Genomic DNA, 25,729 nt, shown 5'->3' on the forward strand with positions numbered 1-25,729 from the left:
AATATTATATATACTAATATATATATACTAATATATGTACAATAATATATATATTAATATTATATACATATATATAATATTAGTTTAATAACAAAAGTGTAATTTGTCAACACAATTTAATCATTTAAAGAAGAAAGACAGGATTGACAATATAATTAAACGTATAAAGATGTGTTTTGTGGGGGTTCAAGATTTTTTATTCTACGTCAATCGATTAAAATATTTAATCGTGATTAATCGCATGATTGTCCATGGTTAATCGCGATGAACCGTAAATTAATTGCACATTTTTACTGTTCAAAATGTACCTTAAAGGGAGATTTGTCAAGTTATTACTTCAAACAATGTCGGGTCAATTCACTATTTGAGATTACTCTGATTTAGATAATAATTCATCATTCGATAAACATTAGATGTCCTACTTAAAAAAAAAAAAGTACAAGCACAGTTTTAGCCCTCTTCTCGAACTGCATCCTGGGATATGTAGTTTTTGTATTCCATGTTCTCTTGATACATCCATAGATAGATAGTAACTTTATTGATCCCGAGGGAAATTCAAGTTTCCAGCATCACAGTTCCACAGTGAAAAACATGTTAGTAAAAAGGCAGTAAAAAAGTTAGTAGTGCAAAGTACAAAGTACAAAAAAATATACCAGATATAAAAATACAAGAAGATGAAGAAAACTGTTAAAACTGAATATAGTGCAGGGTAACAGCTGTGATACACGAGTATTAAAAGTGAATATAGTGCAGAAGAAACTGTTAAAAATGATTTTATACATCCATGAGAGGGAACCAGTGTTTTCAGAAATAACATTATTGGTTTTAATAAGAAAAGTGGAATATGTCGACACAATTTAATAATTTAAAGAAGAAAGACAGGACTGACAATATAATTAAACCTATAAGATTGTGTTTTGGGGGGGGGGGGGTTCAAGATTTTATTCTACCTGATATCCATATATATTAGGCCTGTCAGTCAATTAAAATATTTAATTGTGATTAATCGCATGATTGTCCATGGTTAATCGCCATTAACCGCAAATTAATCACACATTTTTACTGTTCAAAATGTACCTTAAAGGGAGATTAGTCAAGTATTTAATACTTTTCTCAACATGGGAGTGGGCAAATATGCTGCTTTATGCAAATGTATGTATATTTTTTTATTTATTATATATGATAACAATATAATAGAATATATATTAATGATACATTAATATATATCATATTTAATGACGGTTTAATTTTAATGACCTATGGAATTCCTACTAAATAAATATCTGCCCCCTTAAATTAAACATGTGAATGATACAGATAGTTATGATATGATACATGATACAGATAATCAAATGTAGCTGCATTCATTGAGCATAATTAATAATCAGGATGTTGGAGTTGTTGAGGCGATGAGTCAAAAAAGTACACAATGTTCACATTCCTCACCACACACCTCATCAAGTGAGTTGGACTTCCACGTCCTGTATTGCCTTAACAAAAAACAAGGATATCCGCATTAGTCACTTATATTGAAACTGTTTGACATCAGACTATTGAGCAATAACTTCAAATATTACGTGCTTTAGTGATTTATGCTTTTCAAGATTATAGGTGACGCGTCCTGCTCCAGCTCACCAGTAGTGATGTGTCGTCCCGAACGAGCTGATGTAAAGAGCCGACTCTTTTAAATGAACGATGGGAGCTGGCTCCCGTCCAAGTGCCGTTTTTTTCTTCTTCATTAATTCAAGGCAGAATGATAGGACGATCTTCTCCGCGCCACGGGCACTCCATGCACTAATGGTACGTGTCCACAGGGGCGTTTTTTATCGCGAGGGTGCGCGACACTTCCCAACATTGGACGCTTGGTGGGCTGTCACTAGACACAGGCTGGCCCCACCTGATTGGAAGAACGCTTTCCCGCCATGGGCTGCTGCTCCCAGCTTTCAAACCGGAAACAATATGGAGGCTCGTTTGGAAACTTTCTTTTCTTATTTCACGAAAATAGTTCACCGAAATGTGTTTCTGAAAACATTTGAGGCGAGAAATAAGCTGTGCAGTTGCTGAATCTGTCTTTATTTTGGATCGACACCGTTTATTTTAAAAGATTCTCGGGAGATTTGAGAGGCGGCGAGTCGCGTTGGACGCCTGTGATTTCAATAAAGTAGACTAGCCCTCAACTTTATGCAAATAAGGAGCGGGCGTCGAGACGGTCCTTTTCTCGAATCGCGACGCCATGCTACCAGAATGCATTGCGCGGCTGCGCGTGGAAAGCACGGAGCCTGTGGACACGTACCAGGAGAGGAGGAGACAAAGAGAGAGAGGAGTGCGGTGCGCAAAAAGCAGACAAGATGAGTGACAGTCGGAAATGAAGCAGCATGTAAAATTATGGTATTCAGGAAATTATAAGGTTTAGTATAATTATATTGAATAATTTAAGTGCAAACATACTAATCAAAAATCAAAACAGCTAAAGCTAAATTTGGCTGAATTAAAAAAGTGAAGTAAAACGAAGAACCGTTTCTGAAGAGCCGACTCTTCTTGGTGAGCTGAGCCAAATGATCTGGATCACTAAAAGGAGCCGGAATTCCCATCACTACCCCACAGTCAGTCTCTGTGTACTGGGGGCGTGTACTGTCAAAGACCCGGTGTTGCTACGCCTTCTGTGATTGGCTGACAAATCCACAGCTGTTATCTGATTGGTCAGACCTAAAGCAGGGGGTTGAACCTACCCAGAGACAGCTTTCCCCTCGGTGTTGCTACGCCTCCTGTGATTGGCTGACACATCCACTGCGCCCCCTGTGATTGGCTGACAAACCCACTGCTCTGCTCTGATTGGTCAGTCTCAGAGCAGCGGTTGAATTTACCCAGAGTCAGCTTCCCCCTCAACAGCAGTAGCGGTTAAAGCCGAGAAAGAAACGGACAACTCCAGTCCGACACAATGACAAATATCACACGTCAAGTGTAGGTTTTTAGCCGCAGAAGCCCATTTTTTAATTAACACGGACTCTCAGCCAACAGAAAGGCTGGTTTTCGGTGTATTTTGTAGCCGTGAGAGGTTAGAAAAACACCCCACACAGCGAGGATGTTGGTCCCCGCGGGAAGATAATGAAGAGGCTGCGCGTTCTGTTGGTGTGCCTCATTGTAGCTCTCCTGTGCTGGTAAGATAAAGCCTGACACATCTCCATCTCCATCTATCTACATCATTAATGACATGTCAAGACAGATGACAGTCATGACAATAGGTGAACCATGTTTCTATCTGTCACTTGATGTCTTTTGCCGCATTATAACCGTCAGTCAGTCATCACAATGTTCAGTGACATGCATCCTCCTCCTCCTCACTGCTACACAGCTAACAGCATCAGCTAGTTACTCTGTGTGTGTGTGAGGGGTGTTTGTGATGTAACTAAAATAGAAGGGTATTTCTATTTTTTGGTTGGTACTTGACATAACTGGTTGATAAAGTTTGTTGTTTAAATGTTTTTTTAGTGGGTTAGCTAGCCAGCTGTTGATAAGCAGCATAGCTAGCTAACCTAAACCAGTCAACATGGGCTGGTTTAGGTTAGCTAAACCAGACCATGTTGACTGGTTTAGGTTTAGCTAACCTAAACCAGTCAACATGGGCTGTTACTTATCTTCATGAGTGGTGTTAATCTACCACATGTCACCTCTCTGAGTGCATGCACTTTGGAGAGGAACTACATGCACCATGTTTTATAAAACCAAAACCAGTCAACATGGGCTGTTACTTATCTGATGGCTGGTGTCAACATGGGCTGGTTTAGGTTAGCTAAACATAAACCAGTCAACATGGGCTGTTACTTATCTGATGGCTGGTGTCAACATGGGCTGGTTTAGGTTAGCTAAACATAAACCAGTCAACATGGGCTGTTAACTTATCTGATGGCTGGTAACGTTGATGTTGATCAAGAAATACTTCAGTGTCAAGCTGTGTATGCTTTCTCTTCCAAGATTTATAATGGTACAATCTCTCTCCCTGTAATTTAAGGCTTCAACTAACCATTATTGTCTTTCAATTAATCAAGTTATCCATCCATCCAGTTGTTTTCTAATCACTTTACTTTACTAACAGCTTTTAGTCCCATTCAGATCATCATATCCACTTTACGAATAGACTCAGTATTTTTGACATAATGTTATTTTATTATTATGTTCATCAATATTTTTTTTTATCTTCATGTTATGTTGGTGTGGTTTGGGATGGGTTGGAGGAATAGCCATTATGTGTATGTCCTTGTTGATGTTAGTATGTTGATTGTTTTTTTTTTAATTTATGTTTAATTTATTATCATTATTATTATTTATGTGCTTTAATGATTGTTAACTTCCATGTTTTGCACCTGAGGACCCCCTTTGAAAACGAGATGGTGCGACATTTTGAAATGAAAAATGAAATCAATCTGGGAAATGCCAAAAAATTGTGCCAAATTCACATTATCAGCTAGTAATGTCCAAACTGATGAGTTAAGATTGTTTAGTTAGTCTGGGCAATAGATTTTAACCCAGAATGACAGCATTTATAATCATATGAACTAAAGAAAAGCAACCATTTTTCTGTTTTTGTGGGGGGGGGGGGAAAGCAGAATGGGTTGGCATTGTTAGCCTAATCAATACATGACTAAAACAAATTATTAGTGGGAGTCAAATTTAAAATGCATAAACTTTATGTGGGTGGACCAATAGATAGATAGACAGCAGAGGATACATAACATCCACTGCAAAACTCTGAGGAGCCAGAGTTTACGGTCTGTATAAATGTCAATACGCGGTGTAAAATGATTACTTAAACATCATTGTACTTGTACAGATGTAACAGCTCCATAATGACATTCAATAATGTAAATAAGTTGCATTATAAAACATGGTGCATGTAGTTCCTCTCCAAACTGTATGCACTCAGAGAGGTGACATCTGGTAGATTAACACAACTCATGAATTTGTTTAATCTCAGAGGCACGGAGCAGGTAACAATACGCAGGGTTTTTGAAATGGGATTAACAGGACAGCTAACATGCCACCTTTGTCCAGATTGGTGACTCACGAGCAGCTAACCTTTCACTGTGTGGCCTGCAGACTGATGTGTCTTTCTCCACTCTCCTGGTCATTTGTCTGTGATGACCTTTTACCATCACATTTCCTGACAATGTAGAGGGTTGGATGATTTTGTTCTTTGGGAGACCGAATAATCTTACACATAATTGTTTGAAAAAGAAATGAAAGACACATTCGGTGGATTATTAGTTGTAGAAAGTTTAAAACGTCCCTTTGTAAAACTCCCACAACTTGGCTCTTCCAGATGACATAATACTTCAAATGTGTACTCACTTCTTTTATTATTATAATGTTTCCAGGAAATAATACCTGTGTTACCAGTAAAGAGCCAAGAGTGGTAACACAGGGAGTAAATATCATATCCATTCCATTCATACTTCCCTGATCATTACAGTCTAAAACTAGTGTGTTTATTTCTGTCTCCCTGTTTCCTCATTGCATCAGAAACATGATGCTCATATTTAAAATTTATGTAATGCCGTCATCAAGTAAAACTTTCTGTGGTTACGCAATCAGGTGTAGTACATTCATAGTATTCATGTTTTGCAAACTCGTTTGAAATAATTGGTCACACTGAAAAGAGAAATACTAACTCACTAGTAAATCCTCTTCTTGGTCTCTGTTTGTAACCCTTGTACCCTTTTTGTTCTGAAGAATGATCAAATCCCCATAGATTAGATTATTTCTAAAGGGTTCAGGTGTTGCTCGGATAAGATTTAGCGTACCTTTTTGTCTTTAAGGCTGACACAAAGTAGAAAGAACAACATGAGAGCATTAAAACACAGCAGCTCTCTGCCTCCTGAAGGCCAGTGAAGCAGGGATATTGATTAAGGGATCAACATATTTGTAGTTAGTCATTTAAATTCAACAAATGTCCAAGGGGATATTGAATTATAAATTGAATTTACAAATGAGACAGTGTCACCTTCCCTGGTGACAGCTCTATTTGATTACAGCGTTGCTTGTCAGGTGTTTGCTTGCTTAAAACCTTGGTGCACTTTTTCACTTTCCCACTAACTAACTAATGATCATGCAACCACACACACACAGACTTCATTACCGATGCAAACCCTTTTTAGCGTGCTGCTGTCGGCTTCTCACTCCTCCGTGCCAGCGCTCACACATCCCAGTGGGAACAGGGAATGCAGTCCTTGCAGTAATCCAAAGGTTTCCAAGGCAGCAGTAATTTTAGGCAGAAAGGGGCTCTGTACTGGGAGGCTGGTGGCAAAAGACTGTGGGAGGGTGGAGGTTTATTACTGTGAGACTGATGTAGCTGCACAGCTAGAGATCTTTAAGCTGCAGTGCTCAGAAAGGCACAGCAGAACATATTCTGTGTGTGTCATGCTGCTACAGTCAGCAACTGTACGGTACGCTAGCTTAGGCTGTTGACATCAGCATCACTGGAGAAAGTGTGCATGTGTACTGGAGTGTTTGTGTGAGGGTGCACATTTCAAGCCATGGTAATTGTCAGTAATCATAGCTCACCACATACATATTTGGGTTTTAACGTTGTCTGAGTGTGGTGAGTTAGCGCTCCTCCCTGTAGTAACTAGGGTTGTAAAAGTTAGCATGATAATAATGTGCTAAAGCAAATTCGCTTTAATGCCACAAATTCCTTTAATACAACTTGCGATTTTAAGGTTGTAGCGGGCTCAGTTTTAAAGATAAAATGAAGATACTGGCATCATATGAAACTATAAAACCTAAGGAATCCATTACCAACCATGTCATACTAGCTTGTCGCAAAGGAGGCTAAACAATGCTCCAAACGTACACTAAATTTTTGCGATGAAAAACTGTCATGGCCATTTGTAAAGGGGTCCCTTGACCTCTGACCTCAAGATATGTAAATGGGTTCTATGGGTACCCACGAGTCTCCTCTTTACAGACATGCCCACTTTATGATAATCCCATGCAGTTTTGGGGCAAATCATAGTCAAGTCAGCACACTGACACACTGACAGCTGTTGTTGCCTGTTGGGCTGCAGTTTGCCATGTTATGATTCAAGCATATTTTTTATGCTAAATGCAGTACCTGTGAGGGTTTCTGCACAATATTTGTCATTTGTTTTGTGTTAATTGATTTTCAATAATAAATATATACATACATTTGCAGCATATTTGCCCACTCCCATGTTGATAAGAGTATTAAATACTTGACGAATCTCACTTTGAGGTACATTTTGAACAGATAAAAAATAATGAATTTGTGATTAATTGTGATTAACTATGGACAAACGTGTGATTAATTGCGATTCAATATTTGAATCGATTGACAGCCCTAGTAGTAAGGCACTAGTGGACTTCCTCTCAAACAGTTGGCGTCTTTCTGCTGATTTCTATATCCTTTTAAACTATCCGAGAGGCAAAATAAACTATTAGATTGTGATCGTAGCATGTGTACAGGAGCGTGCTCAAGAGAAATAGCTGCGTGTCTTGTCATCATCTCATTCTGTCCATGTGTCATAGGCTCATTAGTTTCACAGCCATTTGAAGATTATTGTTATGTAACATGATTAGCACTTATGAGATAACTCTGCAGCCAACTGTCCAACCCCCCGTTGGACAGTTGGACGTTATATTTTAAATGTGCTATTATTGTTTAATTTAGTGTTTGTTCTAGTCTTTAATGTAATTAAATGGCTTTGATGCATCTTAAATTGCTCAAGCTGTGTGTTGTACTTGTGCTTACTGTACCCAGAGACGTGTTTTAATGTTTGTGCTGTATGTGTTGACACCGGTCCAGTAACAGGACACCATAGGCTTTAGCTTGTCCAACCTGTTTCCTTTCCTAGGTCATCTATAGGATGAGGCAGTCTATAGGGGCTTTTGCGTATACCCTCTGCTGCCAGATTAGGATTTCCCAACCCACAGCTTCAGCTCTTGAGCAATCTTGTGTGTGTCTGTTTTGCAGCATGAATATAAAAGCCCACAATAACTTATCAGGTTAATGAAGTTTATCAAATGTAGCATCAGCTAAATTCCTCTTCACTACACACACACACATACACACACACACACACTAACACACACTGAATTGTTGTGTATAAGCAAAGGTTTAAAAATATTTCTTGACTGTGTGCTCCTCTGTCTGGAAAGTGTCCTCTAAAACTTGCTCAGATGTGAACGCTATGCAAAGAGGGAAACCAGGGTATAGTCTCTAGCTCGAATTTCCTCTCGTTAAAAGAACTGTGCGTCCCTTGATCACATTTGTAAACCGTTCCCTTTTTGGGGCAACTGTTGCATAAGTAGATCCGCCTTGTGTTGCCAACGTGTGCAAGTGGCCAGGGAGACTGTTGTCACTGATGTACTGCTTGTATTTCCCACCAGTACACACTCAGTACCTGTACTTGGTACTGAGAGAAAATGACAGAGAAAGCTCTGTGTGTTTTTGGCTGTTGCAGCCATGTGAGGGGAGGGGGGTTGGACCTTGAAGGTAAAATGGAAGGTAACAAAGCCTGCCTTGGGTCATGACGATGTTTCCCTGAAGCTCATCACCTCCTTGCTATTCATTTCATCCAGCTGCCTTGTTGTTGTAATTTTTATGGTCTTTTTCATGGCTGCTGTGATTTGTAGGCATCATGTGTGTCCACACGTGCTTGTTGTTTTCTCTCCTCTTAGCTGTGCCTTCCCTAGACCACACCTTTGTTGTTCTTGTTGTTCTGGTATTATCTCAAATGTGACGGTGTAAACACCTCTGGTATTACCCTCGTAGTGTAAATGCATTTTAACAGCACGTTTGCCACATTCTGACTTCAGGTTGAGTCAAGGTCGGGTGGTCAAAAGTGTATGATCAGTAAGGGATCTAACCCAACCTGGAGGTATTGAGATACTTTGCACATATACAGTCTTTAATGTAGGGCTGTTGCAATATTGCAATATTGCAATATTGCAATACTGCGCTATTGACAAGCCAACCGAAGGGGATAGCAAGCAACCGCCACAACCGCTATGTTCAAGTTTTTTCTTTTGAGTTCTTTGCTATGGGAGAGTCGCCAGCAGCGTGACGAGGCGCTGAGTGTCTATTCTGCACTGAGCGCTGCACGTTTGGCGTTCTTTTCTGGTTGCCGAGTAAAACGCTGTTCTCGTCACTGTCTTTACTCACCCGTCCAATCACAATGGAGGAGGGGCGGACAAATACCATAAAAAACCAACCGTCACATCCTACATGTACAAGTGCTAAACAACAGCAATACCTCCATACATGAAGTCAATGTGTACCTGAGACATATTTTAATGAAAGTTAACTTTATATAAAACAGTTTTATTCGTAAATTCTGAGCATGATAAGGTTGTTGGTTATAGTATGTCATTATTGATGCATTAGACTGAAGATAACTGCTGCTCTGCCGAAAGCTTGCTGTCTCTGTTTAGCTAGCAGGCATGGTCGTTGTAATTTGGCTAGCTGTAAGTGCAAGCCTAGCACAACTATGGGCCATATGTGATCATTTGAGGGCCACTTTTGCTGAAAATATACAGTATGTGAATGTGATTAACTCCTGATATCGTCTATAACGGCTTTTTCCTGCTCCAAACTACTGTATGTATCAGCCTTTAAAAATCCACTATCGGTAGACTTCTAGTTGATATTAATTAATAATGAGTTGCAGATGTCTAAACCGCCTTGATACTTACTTATGCATAAGTGCCCCACATACTGTGCTGTCACGCTATGCAAGTTGTGTGCATGTTTGTGGACACACAGATGCACGGATAAGACCTGCATGATTTCATGACATTGTGTTCAAGTCAGACCAAGTGTGCGTACTAGAAACTCTGTTTTATCTTGCAGTATAAATGATCTCGTCATGAAGAAAAATCAATTAACCCGCTCTTATACAGTGAAGAGCAGCTAGGAGTCTATGCATGTTCCAGTTTGTTACTTTATCTGGTTGTTTTGTGTTCTTATTCTTTCTTGTCTAACTTTCTAAACAAAGATGCAGCATATCTCAACTCAAATGAGTGGTATCTAAGATACTAACTAACTGGATATGTTTCTAAAGTGAAACAAAAAAAGCCACAAGGTTATCTGTCAGCGCAAACGTGACATTTCACCTACATGTCAGAAAACAGCAGAATCATCCTCTTCTGCCAGAAAACAAAGCCCAGGCCTCTTGTTCTAAGACGTGTTGTCTTTTCTCTAAGTTTAATCAAAGCTTACTAGATAATGTGTCCCTGTCTGAAACGACAAGTCAATCAACTACTTGATCATCAGAAAATAGACAATTTAAGTCAATTATCAAATAAAAATGACAAACATTTACTGGTCTCAGGCTTGTTATGTGTTTAGATCTTTTGTAATATAAAATTTCATTTCTTTGTATTTTTTGATTGCCAGACAAAATAAACAATTTGAAGACATCACTTTTGGTTTTAGGAACTAAAAACAGACACAAAGTTGTCATTAGCTTTTGTATAAGCTAAATACAGTATGTATTATATTCACATTTAAGATGCTGGAAATCAGAGACTTTTGACTTTTTTGAGAATTACTCAAATCGATTATCAAAATGGTTGGCGATTAGTTTAATAGTTGACAACTAATTGATTAATTGTTGCAGCTCTAGATCTACTGTATATATTGATTTAATAATAATAATAGAAAAAAATGTACTTATGGGCTGTAATATAATCCTCTAGATAAGAAAACTTTGATTTGTCTAATCAGCCGCCAGCGGGTCCATTACACCATGTAAATCTCTGTTAATTTAGTGATAAAACTTTCCCTTTCCTGGACTGTCGGCTCAGAGACTGGAGGTTCAGTAACTGAGTCCATCTTTCTGTTGTTGTAGCGGAGTTTAGCTCTGCAGGCTGGCAGCTCTGGTTTAATGTGAGGAGACGGGACTGGAGCTGGACTGGCACTCCAGAGCTCACCATTGTTCCTGCCCACTGGCCATGGAGGCTGCTGAGCAGCACACTGAGCCCTCTTGCCTACCGGCCTTCCTGTCTTCCAGCTGTATGAATCTCTGTATGTTAATGCTTTATGCTGGCAACTCTTTATAACATGAGTAATGTGAAGTATTCTTTTTGATTTTCTTGCAGCAGGATCTTCTTTGCAGGATCCTGCTGCTCACGTAATGTTTTCCTGTGATTAGGTGGCAGGCCTACACTCTCACAGTGAGAGTTGAATGCAGGCCAGGAGCCTGAGGCTGTGTCAGTGGTTAGGAAGAAAATACCACTGTTTACTGTGTTAGTGAATAGTACTCTGAGGGTGGAGACTGTTAGGTTTTAAAGGTGGAGACTTACGTCAGAACACAGTAGTATTATTGCGTGTGTTTGCTTGTGTGGGAGGAGAGTTTATTGATTTGACTTTTTGACAACTGGGCATTCAGTTGACACTTCTTTTGTGTTTGAAACTTTTGCACTAAACATATTTACTGAGCAATTAACAGTGCATGTGGTTATGAATCAGCAATTTAAGACACGAAAAAGTTCTATCTCAAGTTGTTTTAATGCATCTCAGGACATTTCTGAGAGCTGGATGCTTTACATATTCTAAGTTTTTGATAGTTCAACACTAAAATCAGGGGTTTCTTTGCTTTTTCTGGCCTTCCTCGAGAGAAGCACTATTTTTTCCTCTCATGAAAATGCTCTGGTTTCTTCTCCTCCCCTCCCCCTCTCTGGTTCGCTGCTCTTTACTGTTTACCTTGTGCAGCTACCGACCAGCCTGGATGTCATGCTTTTACTATGTGTGGTGGTCTATTTATCTCTTTTTCCAAGTTTAGTCTTGTATGCAGCAAGTATGTGACTGTGTGCATGCGTGCCGTGTCTGGGTGAGGACATTGTAGAGGAAGATACCATGTCCATTGTTGCCACACAGGGCTAAAGAACATTGTGTACTAAAGCTAATAATGGCATGTTTTGCATATAAAGACCCATCAATACCATCAAATCTACTTTCCTCAAGCCGCCTGCTTAATGCAAGATCCAATTATTTTATTTCGCAGGCCAAAAAAGTTTGATTTGTAATGGACATCAGAATCAAAAGGTCCATATACAGTAGGCTCATTGTTTCAGATTTGAGTATAGAAGAGTATAATGTATTGTTCAAAACCAAAATATCACAGTATTCCAGTCAGTTTCTAGGGTTTTATTTTGAAAACGTAGTGTTTCCTTGCTCGTTGGGAGGCCACTGTTTGCATTGTAGTACGTACTGTATAGTAAATGTTTCACCAAGCTGTAGGACATTAGGTCCACCGTGTACTGAGGTGAATGTTTGATGAGTTTTTGTTCCCCTGCTGTGCCTGACGATGCATACATACTGACTAAGAATGCACGTGTATTGTTGTGTCCACACCCACCCATGCTAACCCACGCTGGCAAAGTGGCTTTACCTATCACATTACATTATATCACATGACTGCGTCCTTCGGTCCCTTTGTCCCTGGTCGATGTTCCCGATGTCGGATTCCCAAGCCTCTTTGATCCCCGTCTGACTGGGACGGCTGCGATGCTTCACAGTGTCACAGCTTCACTGATGCCACCATACTGAGACTAGGGGTGTTTTGTCTAGCTCGGTATCAGAGAAGATATGTGTGTTTAATTTAACTGCTGATAAATATGCAGGCATTTAACAGATACAGTAGGTTTTAGATATGATAAAAACAGATGTAAATTCCACCTCTTCTAGGATTTTCCATAGTCGAGCCAGATGATAGAATTGCTTAATGGAGCTTAATAACCAGTAACTTACATAAATGTTAATTATCCCTGAGAAGATTGCTTTCGTTCTTACAACTCAGCATACCTGTTAGATGTAATTTGACCATGTTTTAATTTTCATGTATTGTTCTGACTAGTGCAGTCGTGCCCGTTTGGGGTGTGCCCGTTCGGGGTGGGCCGATTGCTCGGTTCCCGGTAGTGCTGCTTGCAGCGTTAATCGAGAACCGCTCATCAGTTGTTGACTCCAGGGAAGTGAAGAGTTTGTTTGTAATGTTAGTATATCCAGCAGCAAAAGTGAACGGCAGCCCTGACGCCCCGCTCCCACTGTTGCACAGAGTGCCATTCACTTGTTTAATCAAAGTTTATTGATATTGAACATGTCGCCTGTCCAAATTGCACTAACTTCGACACAGAACGTCCTCGGGTCCACGGCAATACACCCGCCAAGTGTGAAGTAAATCACAAGCTTAATCACAATACAATATTATATTGATTCTTTGGACAACGATACGATATTTGCAGATATCACAAAGTCTGCCACGATACGATTTGGATTTGCTTTAATTCAGGGGACTGTGATTGATTTGAGACTCAGACGATATCGTATGTCCATTTAACACAGTCAGTTACATTTATATCAACTAACAAAAAGCAACTAAAATATGACTTAATTTTATTACTGGGCTCCTCCAGACATTTAAATGAAAAACAATCCATTCTTTTTAATACAAAGAATATAAATAAACCTCCTGTTGTTGGAAGGAGGTGCGCTTGGATGGAAATGGTGACACAGACGTGCCATGGGTGTTTCAAAATAAAGGCTCTGATATATATATATATAGATGTTTTCACTTTGCATTGATGGTATTGGATCAGTTCTCGAGATATGCGAAGGACACACATACATACAGATAGAGCTTCCTTGCTGTTATAGTTAGGTGTATTGTTGTCTAATTACTGTACATCTTTCATATCTATTCTGTGAATATATTCATTAGTGCATTGCTAATAGATCTACTGTTCAAAGCCAATAGCCTTGAAAACTCACAAACACCCACTGTTGCTTGGATCAATTGATTTTAGTCTCGGTGTCACCCGCATGATTTTGAACAGTGAGTCCTTAATCCAGTAAATTTATCTTAAACACAATATGCTCTTCTTAACTTCGTTGTATACTCTCATTTCATCATGAAACAAAAAACATGCCAGCAGTTATAGAAGAAAAACAAATCTTTCTTTGCACCAAGAATGGATCAAACACTTTTAATTTTCAAGTCAAGTTTATTCACCTGACTTTGTGCTATTGTTGTGTTATATTATATTATCTTAATTGTTGCATCAATGATTTAGTGGACAACAACACAGCTCTCTAAGTGTTCAGTTTTGGTTCTGGGTGAATATGTCCTTAATGTCAGCAGGTTGCAGGCATGTTAGGTGACATAACCCCACAGCAGCAGCAGTTTTCCTTCCTCCACCAGGTGACTTGGCCTACTTGCTGCTTCACAGACTAGCTTCCAAATAGAGGTGTGTCTGTTCATTCACACACTACATCGTAGAAAAAGGCTCCTGTGTAAATTTTGGAAGCATTTACGTGCGTCACAGAGCCGGTGTAATCAAAGAAGGATCCTTACGGACCAGCGAGGCAAACACGCTTTACAAATAGTATGTGGATTATATAAGAATATATGTGGCCTTTCATTATGTTAGATGAAATTGTTTTATCAAACTGTGATTATCTGGCTTAAGAAGAAACAGGATGAAGTGGTGTCGTTCTGCCAGGAACTACTGGGCCGGTGCCATCGTGTTCATTAGTCTGCCATCTCAACAGGAATAATACGAAAGCCACCAATCAAGTTCTCCTTTGAACTCAACTGTCATCAGTTTGTAGGCACTTTGATGTTCCATTGCTAGAACAGAGCTTTATTAAGCCACGCCAACCTATTATCTCCCGATTAAACTTATTTATTCCTTAAATGCAGGTGGTGGATTGATATTTTAAGCTTGTATACTGTTACCTGCGGTTATTTCAGACAAGACCCCCTGTATGAAACTCATATGATTTGATTTAATATATAATGTTTTCTTTCAATATCTGTCAGTGTTGATGTTCATTTTTGAGTATGTATTTAAAAAAATACAGATTTAGTTAAATAATTTACAAATTCAAACACCAAGGATTTCGGTACATGTTGCTTTTTAAAAGCCTGCCTGATGGATCTGGATCTACTGGTTTCATACCTGGAAATGAGTTTGAGTACATGTAAAAATCATGACCATATCTAGCTATTTATGACTAAACCTGCAATTTGAGTTTTAGGAGCTATTTATTTTGATCATAGATTTAATTTTTTCTTTTTAACTAAAGTTCCAGTCTTATGCCAAATTGTCAACAAACTTTTTTTTCTGATTTGTTGGCACAGTTTTGTTTCAAAGATTGTTCATATGTTCATATTTCTGCACTTTCTGGGTTCTGTGGATTCATGTTTGTCTCCTAAGAGAGAGGTTTAAGGAATGGTCACACATGAGCAAATGCAGGCGATTGGACTTCACTGTATTCAAACTGAAAGTTCACCAAAGTTGAACTCCATGCCAAGATTCAAATTTGCTTTGCAACTGAAAGTGAATGTTTTTTTTGTCCTTTCGCTCGCATAGAATGGTAGTGAACAGTAGGCGACTGTTAATTTCTGTTCCTTAATTTTATTTAGTTAATTTTTTTATTTTACCAGGATAGTCCCATTGATACTTTAAATCTCTTTTCCAAGGGAGTCCTGGCCAAGATGGCAGCATAAACATTTCACATAAAAGCACCAATAAGCAGAAAGTTAAAAACAAAATAAGAAAGTTCACATAAAAGAGAGTAACATACATAATTTGTTTACATGATCAAAGGTTGCAGCTACTGATACAGTACAGTGATGCTTTTACTCCTATGGCTAAAAGTCAGACCAAATAAAGCGTGACACTGAGAGTTTTGGGCCAGTTGATTTCCTGCTCTTAGATGCTCTAGAGACTCAGATCCTGGTGCCAGGAACAGGCCTGGGGTCATAATTCTTTGGAAGGGATAAAGAATATGGCATCTGAGCGTCTATTCTTCGAATACAGCAAGTCAGAACCCGCCAGTCTGCCACTCCAACCCCATTCACCACTTAGAGCCTTCGGTCACTCCATGCAGAAGAAGATTAACAAATAGAGCGATGCTAATGGGGCTAATGTGTCTCCAGCAGCAAAGTAGGAAACATTCATCTCCTCAGATCTTTCCCTTGACCCCACTGTTGGGGAAATTTCGGTCAGTGGAGCTTCTCAAAACTCTCTGCTGCTTCTCTGTGGTATTGATTTGTTAGCTAGCCAATAGCTAAAGGGCATGCAGCTGTCTAAGTATAATAAAGATGCATTTGATTACTGATAAATAATTGGTTGGTTAGTCCAAAATAGTTATTGTGAATGGAAGGGGAAAGTGTTCAGATGTACAAAAAGCATGAGGAATTTGCAGCGGCCAGCAGAACATCTGGTATTGACCGTTCATTTCTGAATCTGTGTTTTGAATTTCCTTGTCTAATGGAACCATTTAAATTTCGGGCAGAAGTCAGAGCCTTCGCTGTTCCAAAGAATATCTTGTCATGCCCCGGTCGGGCTGGCTTTGCCAGTTTACATAAGAACTGAGCTGAACTTAAGAAACGTTTGTGTTTGTGTTTGTGTGTGTGTGTGTGAGTTAGGGCGCTTTTACAAGCCAACATTTAGTCTGTTTTAATCGAATTCTGGTGCGGTTCGTTTGGGCAGTTGTGGGCGCAGTATTTTTACTCTGGTTGGGACCAAAATAACCAGTCTGAGACCACCTCTCACAAGCAGTCTCTTTCCAAGCGAACCAATACGCAGGCTGCCTGTGTGGGCATTTTGTTGAGATGGACACAGGTAAACAACAGGTTAACCTGAGTTGGAGAGGACTGACATGGACTTCTGCAGAAGTCTGATGTTTGCTTGACATCTGTTGTATTTTAGTCCGAGCCTCCTCTCCTTCATGAAATGGACCATGTGTTTTGGTCAGCTCTTTTATCACTGATGTATATATGTACTACTGTTTTAGTTTCAATGTAAATGTTCTTCTTTCTTGTGCCACTGCTATTGACTGCTATTGACGGTGTACGAAGAGAACGTACAGAATATGATGAATAAAGTCTGCAAAAACAGTGACATTTATAAAGTCATTTGAGATAAGGGATGCGCACATCAATCAGTGTCGATATATCAAAGTCTGATTCCCTGCTTTGAAGTGGTAGCTCTTGAGATGAAGACGATAAATCCGCTCCTTCATACTCGCTCTTCAGCTAATTTATTCTTTTATTTGGCCTGCTTTAATTTGTGCACTGTGAAACCGAACCAGACTAAATAGAAAATGAACCAAAAGTATACATTTTCACTTCGTACTAGCCAAACAGACTATGGCTTGTGAAACTGCCATTAGAGAGCTGTCCACCAGTCCAGCCACCATGTCCTGGCTGCATCAAGGATGCACCAGTGGAGGATTATGGAGGATCAGCAGGCTTTAGAACAAACTGCTGCTCTACATTATTCCATGCTTCCATGTGGAGGAAAAGTAGGACGCACACACGCAAACTTACACACATCACAACACACTCCGTCCTTTAGTGGGCTATTCGGCTCTGCCCCCACTTTTCCTTGAAACAGTGACGTCATGTTTTTGTCTGCCGGGCAGATGCGCTGGCCTACATTTACTGGGGAGCCTGGCTGGCTCACCTCCCTGTCCCACAATCCACCTCTGCCCACGTGGACTCTGGATGCTCTCTCCTGAGCTGTTTTTCCTCCCTATCTTCCTCTCTGTCTCAGCTCTGTGGAGGTAAATACTAGTGTGTTGGGTGAATATGGACTCTGTCTGCTTGAAGGATTTCTTCTCAAAGATGTTGCTCTGTGAGAAAACAGCTGGATTTATTTGGTCTTTTATTGCAAGCATGTGATTAGGCTTTGGTATCGAAACCTGAATTAACTCACTACATCATCACGCTGTTCACCATGAGCCTCTCTCGCGTTAACCCATCTCCCCGCACCACACATCGTAAATCAAGAACAATCTGAACATCAGTGAAAAACATCACAAGACTCTCCGCCTTTTGAAAGACAGAAGACACACTCACTATTCACATTCCTGTTAAATTCATAACGTGAACCCAGTGACTTCAGTATTTTGGTCAACCAATTTGTCTTCTCCCTCTTCTTAGACACTTTTATTTATCTATCTCCTCTCTGTGTTTTGTCACAGCACTTGTCTTGACACAGTGACACAGTTTAAGTTATTTCATTTAAGACAATTAAGGAGGGTAAGGACTTAGTGTCCATCACGTGCTGTCAGTTAGGTAAAGGCTATGTGTGTGTGTGTGTGAGAAGCTGGTCTGAGATGTAGGCCAGGAGAGAGAAAGACGGCAACTAATCTGTCCTGGCCCAGGTTATATATATGTTGTGTGTTGCTGTGTCATGCTAGGAAAAAGGTGAGTGACAAAGCTCTCTTGATCTAAACTAATCAAACAGTAAAGAGTCAAAGGGAAGAATACTTGATGATGGAGAGAGATAGCAAGACCCAAAGCTATGGTAGGGTGACGAGATGTCCCGAAAAATTTGGGACAGTCCCGAATTATGAGTTTCCAAATTTGTCCCGAAAATTAGACAAAACCAGAGTTTTGATTAGTTATATCCTAATAAAACATTAAATACGGATGGTTATGAAACATTATTGTGGTGTTGCTCACAGATGGGCACTGTTGCGTCCGTAACCACATGAATTATGGCTGTTGTAGTTTTTTTAGCTGTGTACAGGAGTGCCGCGTATTGATAAACAACTACACATAGCGGCGACTAGGGCTGCAACTAACGATTATTTTCATTGTTGATTAATCCGTCGATTATTTTCTCGATTAATCGATTAGTTGTTTGGTCTATAAAATGTCAGAAAATGGCAAAAAAATGTCGATCAGTGTTTTGCAAAAGCCCAAGATGACGTCCTCAAATGTCTTGTTTTGTCCACAACTCAAAAGATATTCAGTTTACTTTCATAGAGGAGAAAAGAAACCAGAAAATAATCACATTTAAAACATTTGCGGAGGGAAATGAAACCATTCATCGCTGGCATGGAGCCTGCTGTCCTAGGATCTGGTGAACATCCAGCCAAAGAGCAAAAACATTACTGCAGATAGCGGAAGGAGTGGGGAGGGAAATACCCATGGGTCATTGCTGCCTTACGAGATCTAAACAAAAATATTTTGCAAAGTATGCAGGAAATAATATAACTATTATTATTACAACTGTTCACTGAGACTAAATATAATGTGCTGGAGGCCATGTGACCGCCCCCACCCCTAACTCTCCTGTCCAGAATTTCACCCATTCTCATCTGTTCACCCTAGGCTATATGGAGCCGATTGACACACACACAAGTTCACACATGTTTGACGCCTCTGAAAACTTTTTGTCGCCCGGCTGCCTGAGATGAGATCAGAGCACAGATTGCATGCCATGCAGCTGGTGATAATATTTGACTCTCTGCTGGCAGATGAATCTATCCTCAGCCTGTTGTCTTTGCAGTTTTGTCTGCTCTGTGTCATTCCCAGTCGGTTGGTACAGTACGGTGGATTTATACCACGTCTCCTGGTTCTGAATGGTCCTAAAGCCAACAGGAAATATCGGGGGGATTTGGCCTTTCGGGAACCAGCAGGAAGTTATGTAGCCAGTAGTGTCTGTGTGCATCTGTGCATGTTGCTTTTAATTGTATTATTGTGCATCGAAAGGCAGTATGGTGGTATAAAAAGTATAAAGCTGTTTTTGGACGAGTCCATCAGACCTGTAGGGCGCTTTCACAAGCCATAGTCTATTTGGCTAGTCTGAATCAGAGTGAAATTGTTCCTTTTGTTTTTTTTTCTATTTAGTCTGGTTCGGTTTCACAGTGCACAAATGAAAGCGGACCAAATAAAAAAAGATATTTGCAGAGGGACGTATACGAAGGAGTGAATTTATCTTTTACGTCTCAAGAACTGCCACTGGTCTGGAATTGCAGACTTTGAAGTGTTTTCACTTTGACTCGGCACCAACCTACTCTGCGCATCCTCTTCTCTTATAAACGTCACTATGTTTGTGGACTTTACTTATGTATATATTCTCTTCGGCCCAGATGGCAAGCAAACATCTGACTTCTGCAGAAGTCCAGGTCCGTCATTTACCTGTGTCCATTTCAACAAATGCCCGCACAGACAGCCTTCGCTTTGGTCCAAGACCGATTGCGAGAGGTGGTCTCAGACGGTTGTCTTGGTCTGCACCAGAGTACGATTACTGCGTTCACAACTGCCAAAACGAACCGCACCAGAGTTTGATTAAAACAGACTAAATGTTGGCTTGTGAAAGCGCCCCTAGAGGTACTGCTCTGTGCACTCTCATGTTCCCGTAACGGGTGGCAAACAAGCTGAATATATGCAGCATTTGTATGAATATTACAAAATGATAGAGCCGGTTGCAGCCAGAGAGAGCATGAGAGAAAGCCTGAAAGACTTCTTTAAATCCCCCAGGTGCTTCTGAAGTGGTACAGGAAACGGGAATAGAGAGAGAGAGAATGAGGAGTGTATTTGCATGATGTTGACTCATTAGTCTTGCCTCAGGCTCTTCCTTCATGAGCTTGGCATTGACCCACTACTCATATGTAATGTACAGCCTCACTTTAACATGTATTTTTTCTGTGGTGTCTGCATTTGTGGGTCATACCATCCCCCTCCCACTGTTGCATAACCATCTGAATTAAAAAGTAGGTCACGGCATGCCCCCAAAGCAGCCCCTTCTTCACCTTTTTTCCTTCTCTTTTCATCTGCTTTCCTTTTTGACATGTGCAGAAGGAATGTCAACACTCAGGTCTTTCTATTCACTCTTGGAGATGACGCTGAGCGGAGGCGGAACGGCGTCATTCAGACTTGTTTCACAGTTCGGGCTTGTAGCTCAGTAAATACAGAGCATTTGTGGTCTTGAATTGCACCACATGTTTTATTCCCTGTATTTGAATTTTTATTATTTAGATAACACCCCGATGACTTGGCAGGTTTCAGTTAAACATTGGTTCACTGAGTCACATCACGGAAGTCAGTGATATTTGCATTTATTCATCACGGAAGTTTATACAGGATTGTTTACTCTGTGATGTGTTAAACCTGCACTGTGGTATGCAATGTATTTACACAAGTAAATTGTCTTATCTGGGTGATTGAAGACCTTTTTAAAACTGATAGCAAGGTTGATAACAAAATAATTCTATTAAGTCAATTTTAACTAACTGTAAATACACATTTAAGAAGGGATTTTAGTGAATTATTTGCACAGTTAAGTGGCTGTTAAAGTGAAGCCTCACAGTCCTTATCTGAAACTAGACTGTGAAACTAGACTGTGTAACAGCCTCGGTTTGTTTCGGAGAATATGCAAGAACAAAGAGGCCTTGATATATAAGCATATCACCACTTGGCAAAGTTTTCAGACCATACCAGATAATGTGAGACTTTTTGAAAATATGTAAAGCAATTCTAGCTAAGGCTTTGTGGCATCCTGTGCAAAGACGTCAGTAGAGATATTCTGAAGGCCTTTTGAGTAAACCGATCATACAAATATTCAACAGAGATCCACACTAATGATGCTTTCCTGTAAGCATCTTACAGCTGCAAAGTTCTGACTAAATAGGGAAGACATTTAGCATGTAGGATCTTGTGTGTGTGGAACAAATACAGTTCAAACTAAAAAAAAATGATCTGCCAATTATTGAGTTACTCAGTCGGGATACAGTAAAAGTTTTTTTTAGAGTATGAATAGTGACATGCAGGTCAAGGATTCTTACTGCATTGCCCTATAACCACAGTTACAAAACAGATTTATTTATAAAATTCTTAGTGGATAGATTTAGGGCGCATTTCCACCAGAACTGGTGACGGAGGGCATCTCAATGCTTTTTATTTATTTCCTATGGAAAGCAGCAGAAGCAATCGCCCAGTGGGTGATGGTGGGAGTGTTGAGGAGAGTTGGAGACAGTCTGTATTTGCATAAAGCTGAAAAATCTCAACTTTATGCAGATGAGCCCTTCCAATGCGACGGGCCTGGCTCATGAAACTTGGCCCAAGCTGTCAAACTAGCCGATATAGTTCTAAAATGAAACGAGATTCATGAGTCGCATAGCGTATTTCTCGCATCATATGTTTTGAGAATAGATTTTGGTGGATTGTTTAGACCTGCCGTGTTGTTTCTTGTTTGCGTCCTTGCCGGATCTGGTAGAAATGTAGCGTTTACAGTATGTCTGGAGATCGTCCTGCGATCCTAATCATACATCCCTTTACTCTCCTTTTTTCAGCATTGACTTTGCGTTTTCTTGGGCTGTCTCTGTACCGCTTCGTTTAAACTCTTTCCCAACTTCTTGGGATGGATATATATATATATACATGTACAGGAAGGCCAAGTCATGAATAATTTCTGAATAACTTTCAAAGGTTTTACAGACCACACGGGGTTGAAGTGTTGAAATACTGTGTTGTGCGAGAGGGATTGGAAGGAAGCTTTCATCCTAGTTCCTCCAGCAAGTCTAAATGGGTTTTCTTATATAGCAATGTCCTTCTGTATCCCACGTTGTAGGCTGTTATGATCTCTGGGTGTGTTGTCTGGCATGATTTTGCTTGTCGGGGGGTATCGAGTAGCTCTGACTTGACTGAACGCATAATTAAAGGGCTTTATCTCTTGTTTTAGTCCACCCTGATAGTCAACAGTCATTTACTAGATAAAAAAGTTACAGTTTTATAGACCTTTTTAAAAAACTATTTCAGTTTGTGGTAACCTAATTCCCAAATATAGACATTAATCATTATTTTTTGTTGTGCAGGGATAACATGCAACTATGTAATTTGATGGCTATTTTACTTTTACTGCAGTCTGTGTTGCATAATTTGTTTGTGTCGTCTTCAGCAAGTCATGTGGGACATGTCTTCGCTGCACATCCGTGGGTGTTTTAGTGGTTGAGGGTGGAGGGGGGATGCAGGAGACATTTGAAACGCAACACAACATAGTTTAAAGCTATGGATCTAAGTTTAGCCTGAAGCCTATATTAGCATGTGGTTCATCTTTACTGCATATTTCTTTACGTCTGTACACTCATTAGGTTTCCCTCTCGAGCTTTGTAGACCTTCCTTTGCCCTTTTTAGGAACGAGTATTGGGTACTAACACATATAGGAACGCAAAGTTCATCAGCTGGGGTCCATAACAACAACGTAAATGTCATGTCCTGGTGTCGGAGTCAGCTGTCCCTCAGAAGACATTTTACACCTACAGTATGTTTAACAGTCAGACAGAGATAAATCAATCATGGAGAAGGCAGACATATCAGATTCTCTAGCCAGAGGACAGGGAATTTTTTTGTCAAAACTAGGACTGCAACTAATGACTATTTTCATTGTTGATTAATCTGTAGACTATTTCCTCGATTAATCGATTAGTTGTTTGGTCCATAAAATGTCAGAAAAGCCAAAGATGACGTCCTCAAATGTCTTGTTTTGTCCACAACTCAAAGACATTCAGTTTACTGTCATAGAGGAGTAAAGAAACCAGAAAATATTCACATCTAAGAAGCTGGAATCAGAGAACTTTATATTCTTTAAAAATTAAAGAAAATAAATGGATTAATTGATTATCAAAATAGTTGACGATTAATTTAATAGTAGGGCTGCACAATTAAATACCATTGCACAAAATACCATTTTAAATAAAATATTGTGATGCTGCAGAGATGTCCCGGCCTACACATCACAGTCTACAGACTTAAGAAAAACATCTCTGTTTGGTACAGATCCTTGCAAAAATCACAGCATAATCATTTTAATATGAAAATGAGAATAATAATGTAAAAGTATCATTCCCTCTAATAAAATTAATTAAAATAAATGGCAATAAGGTATTTTTTCAAAATCATTCAGCCATATTTAATAGTTGACAACTAATCGATTAATCGTTGCAGCTCTCGTCAAAACTCTTGCAACCGAAATAAATTTGGTAACTGTCATGTCGACTTGAGTAGAAGTAGCTTTAGTGTTTGTATTAACACCTTATCTTACTGAGCTGTCATTTGCTCATAAATCAAATCAGGTATACAATTAAAGTCTCAACTGGATGTTCTTGTCATCTTTTATCTCGTCGTTCAATCAGCTCCGATGTTAATGAACAGAATCCAGATGGAGAGGCTCTGTGAGTGACAGGACACTGACTAGCACAGATGGTTGTCTCTGTGTGATTGTTGAGTATGTGCGCTCATCTTCTCCCTCCTCCTGAAGGCCAGGCTGACAGGGCGCTAACATGACTGTCCATGTGTCCCGCTCTGTCCTGACATTGATATTTGACCGTTCAAGGCGAACTGCTCCAGTTTCACAATCGCATGCCGTTTGAGCTCCGTGTCTTTGTGCTCTCTCTTGTCATGCAAAGTGTTGTCATGCTTCAGAGTTGGCTTTTTGCATTAGTATTTCCATAATGTATACATGCCTTCAGGTTTAAACAAATGTACAATTCACATGCCAGTGCCTCTGGTTCCCCACAATGGGTGTTCCAGAGGTCTTTAACACTGATAAAGTAATTTAATGTGTTGGCTCTAAAACATTCTGACTGACTTATTCAAGTTCACAGAAGTTAAGTGTAGATGTTGTTTGTGGGTGAGTTTTGGGAAAACCCTGTTAGCGTCATAGCAGAGGTAACATGTTTGGACAGACCTCCTGCTACATTCCTCACTTCATTTCATCTCCACTGATAAGCTTACCAACTGATAACCAGCCGTCTCTCCTCTGCTTGTTTCTTTTAGCTTCTTATCCTTTCTATTCCTATTTATTTTGTACTCTGGACCACGCTAACATGTATATAACATCAGCAGTCCCGAATTTAAAAGATGTGCATGCTTTTACAGTAGCCCCATTGTCTGACAGAGATGACGAAGGTCAGTTTGTTAGGTTGCATGCACTCCAAATGTTGTGTTGTTCGGCAGTGTGGGAACGCCACTTATTAATGGCCCTTTTAATGCCAAGCGATGGCACAATGTTTAATGTCTTTGTTTCCTCTTGGCTGGGTTGTAAAGCTTTGGATCAACGGTTTTAATCTGGTTGGGTTTCTCCAATAGTTGATTTTGTTTCAACTTTTTGCCACAGGCCGCTGCGTTTTCCTCTTTTCCAGCATCCCCTGTGGTCCCGGCTAACGCTTGAACGCACTACCCACATTTGAGTAAATTTGTGAGGACAGGCGTTTTCGCCGCAATGCCTGATTAGGTGTGAATGCAGTCTTAGTCTCTCTTCCTGTCGGCCCTGTTGGCCTTGAGCACACTGTAGTGCAGGTAAAGAGCAGCTATGTTTTGCTGCCAGATTCTTCACTGCACATTAATGGTTGCTGCGCTAGGTGTGCAGAAATATAGAGGTTAAATTGAAATAAAAGTTGCACACACAGCTGACTTGGAGACAATATCGTGGGCCCTGCGAAGCCTTATGCTTTGCCTGAGGGACCACTTTTGCTAAATGACAAGAGGTCAGGGGCCAGTTAATATAGACATTCGGGGCTTAGCCCGGACCTCTGTTGGGGGGTCTGGGGGATCCTCCCCTGGCATTTTTCATGCCTCTTCACCGGCGATAGTTGCGGCAGGAGGCATTATGTTTTCAGGTTGTTCGTCCATACATACGTCGGTACAGCCGTCCATTCCGTACCATTCTTTTGAATGCAATGTCTCAGCTACGCCTGGAGGGAATTTGGCACAAAAGTCTACTTGGACTCAGAGATCAACTGATAACATTTAGGTGGTCAAAGGTCACTGTGACCTCACAAAACACATTTTTGGCCATAACCTAAGAATTCATATGCTAATTATGACCATTTCACACAAATATCCAACAGGATAAAATGATGAAGTGATGACATTTTAGACAGACATGGATGTAAACTGCAACTTGACTGGTTGGT

General features: G+C 40.0%; 1 protein-coding gene across 5 annotated transcripts in view; it reads left to right on the plus strand.

Moving 5' to 3' along the window:
- The first annotated feature begins 2,873 nt into the window (after positions 1-2,873).
- The window catches only part of suco (SUN domain containing ossification factor), a 52,341-nt gene continuing 29,485 nt past the window's right edge, over positions 2,874-25,729 (plus strand). For 4 of the 5 annotated variants that reach the window (XM_074635982.1, XM_074635983.1, XM_074635984.1 and 1 more), the window contains exon 1: positions 2,874-3,158. In XM_074635982.1, coding sequence (XP_074492083.1) covers positions 3,106-3,158 — 53 coding nt within the window. In that variant the 5' untranslated portion in view covers positions 2,874-3,105. The remainder of the gene's footprint in view (positions 3,159-25,729) is intronic. The other variant, XM_074635985.1, reaches the window with a different exon arrangement.

The sequence above is a fragment of the Sebastes fasciatus genome, chromosome 5 (genome assembly GCF_043250625.1).
Source record: "Sebastes fasciatus isolate fSebFas1 chromosome 5, fSebFas1.pri, whole genome shotgun sequence".
Taxonomy (NCBI): domain Eukaryota; kingdom Metazoa; phylum Chordata; class Actinopteri; order Perciformes; family Sebastidae; genus Sebastes; species Sebastes fasciatus.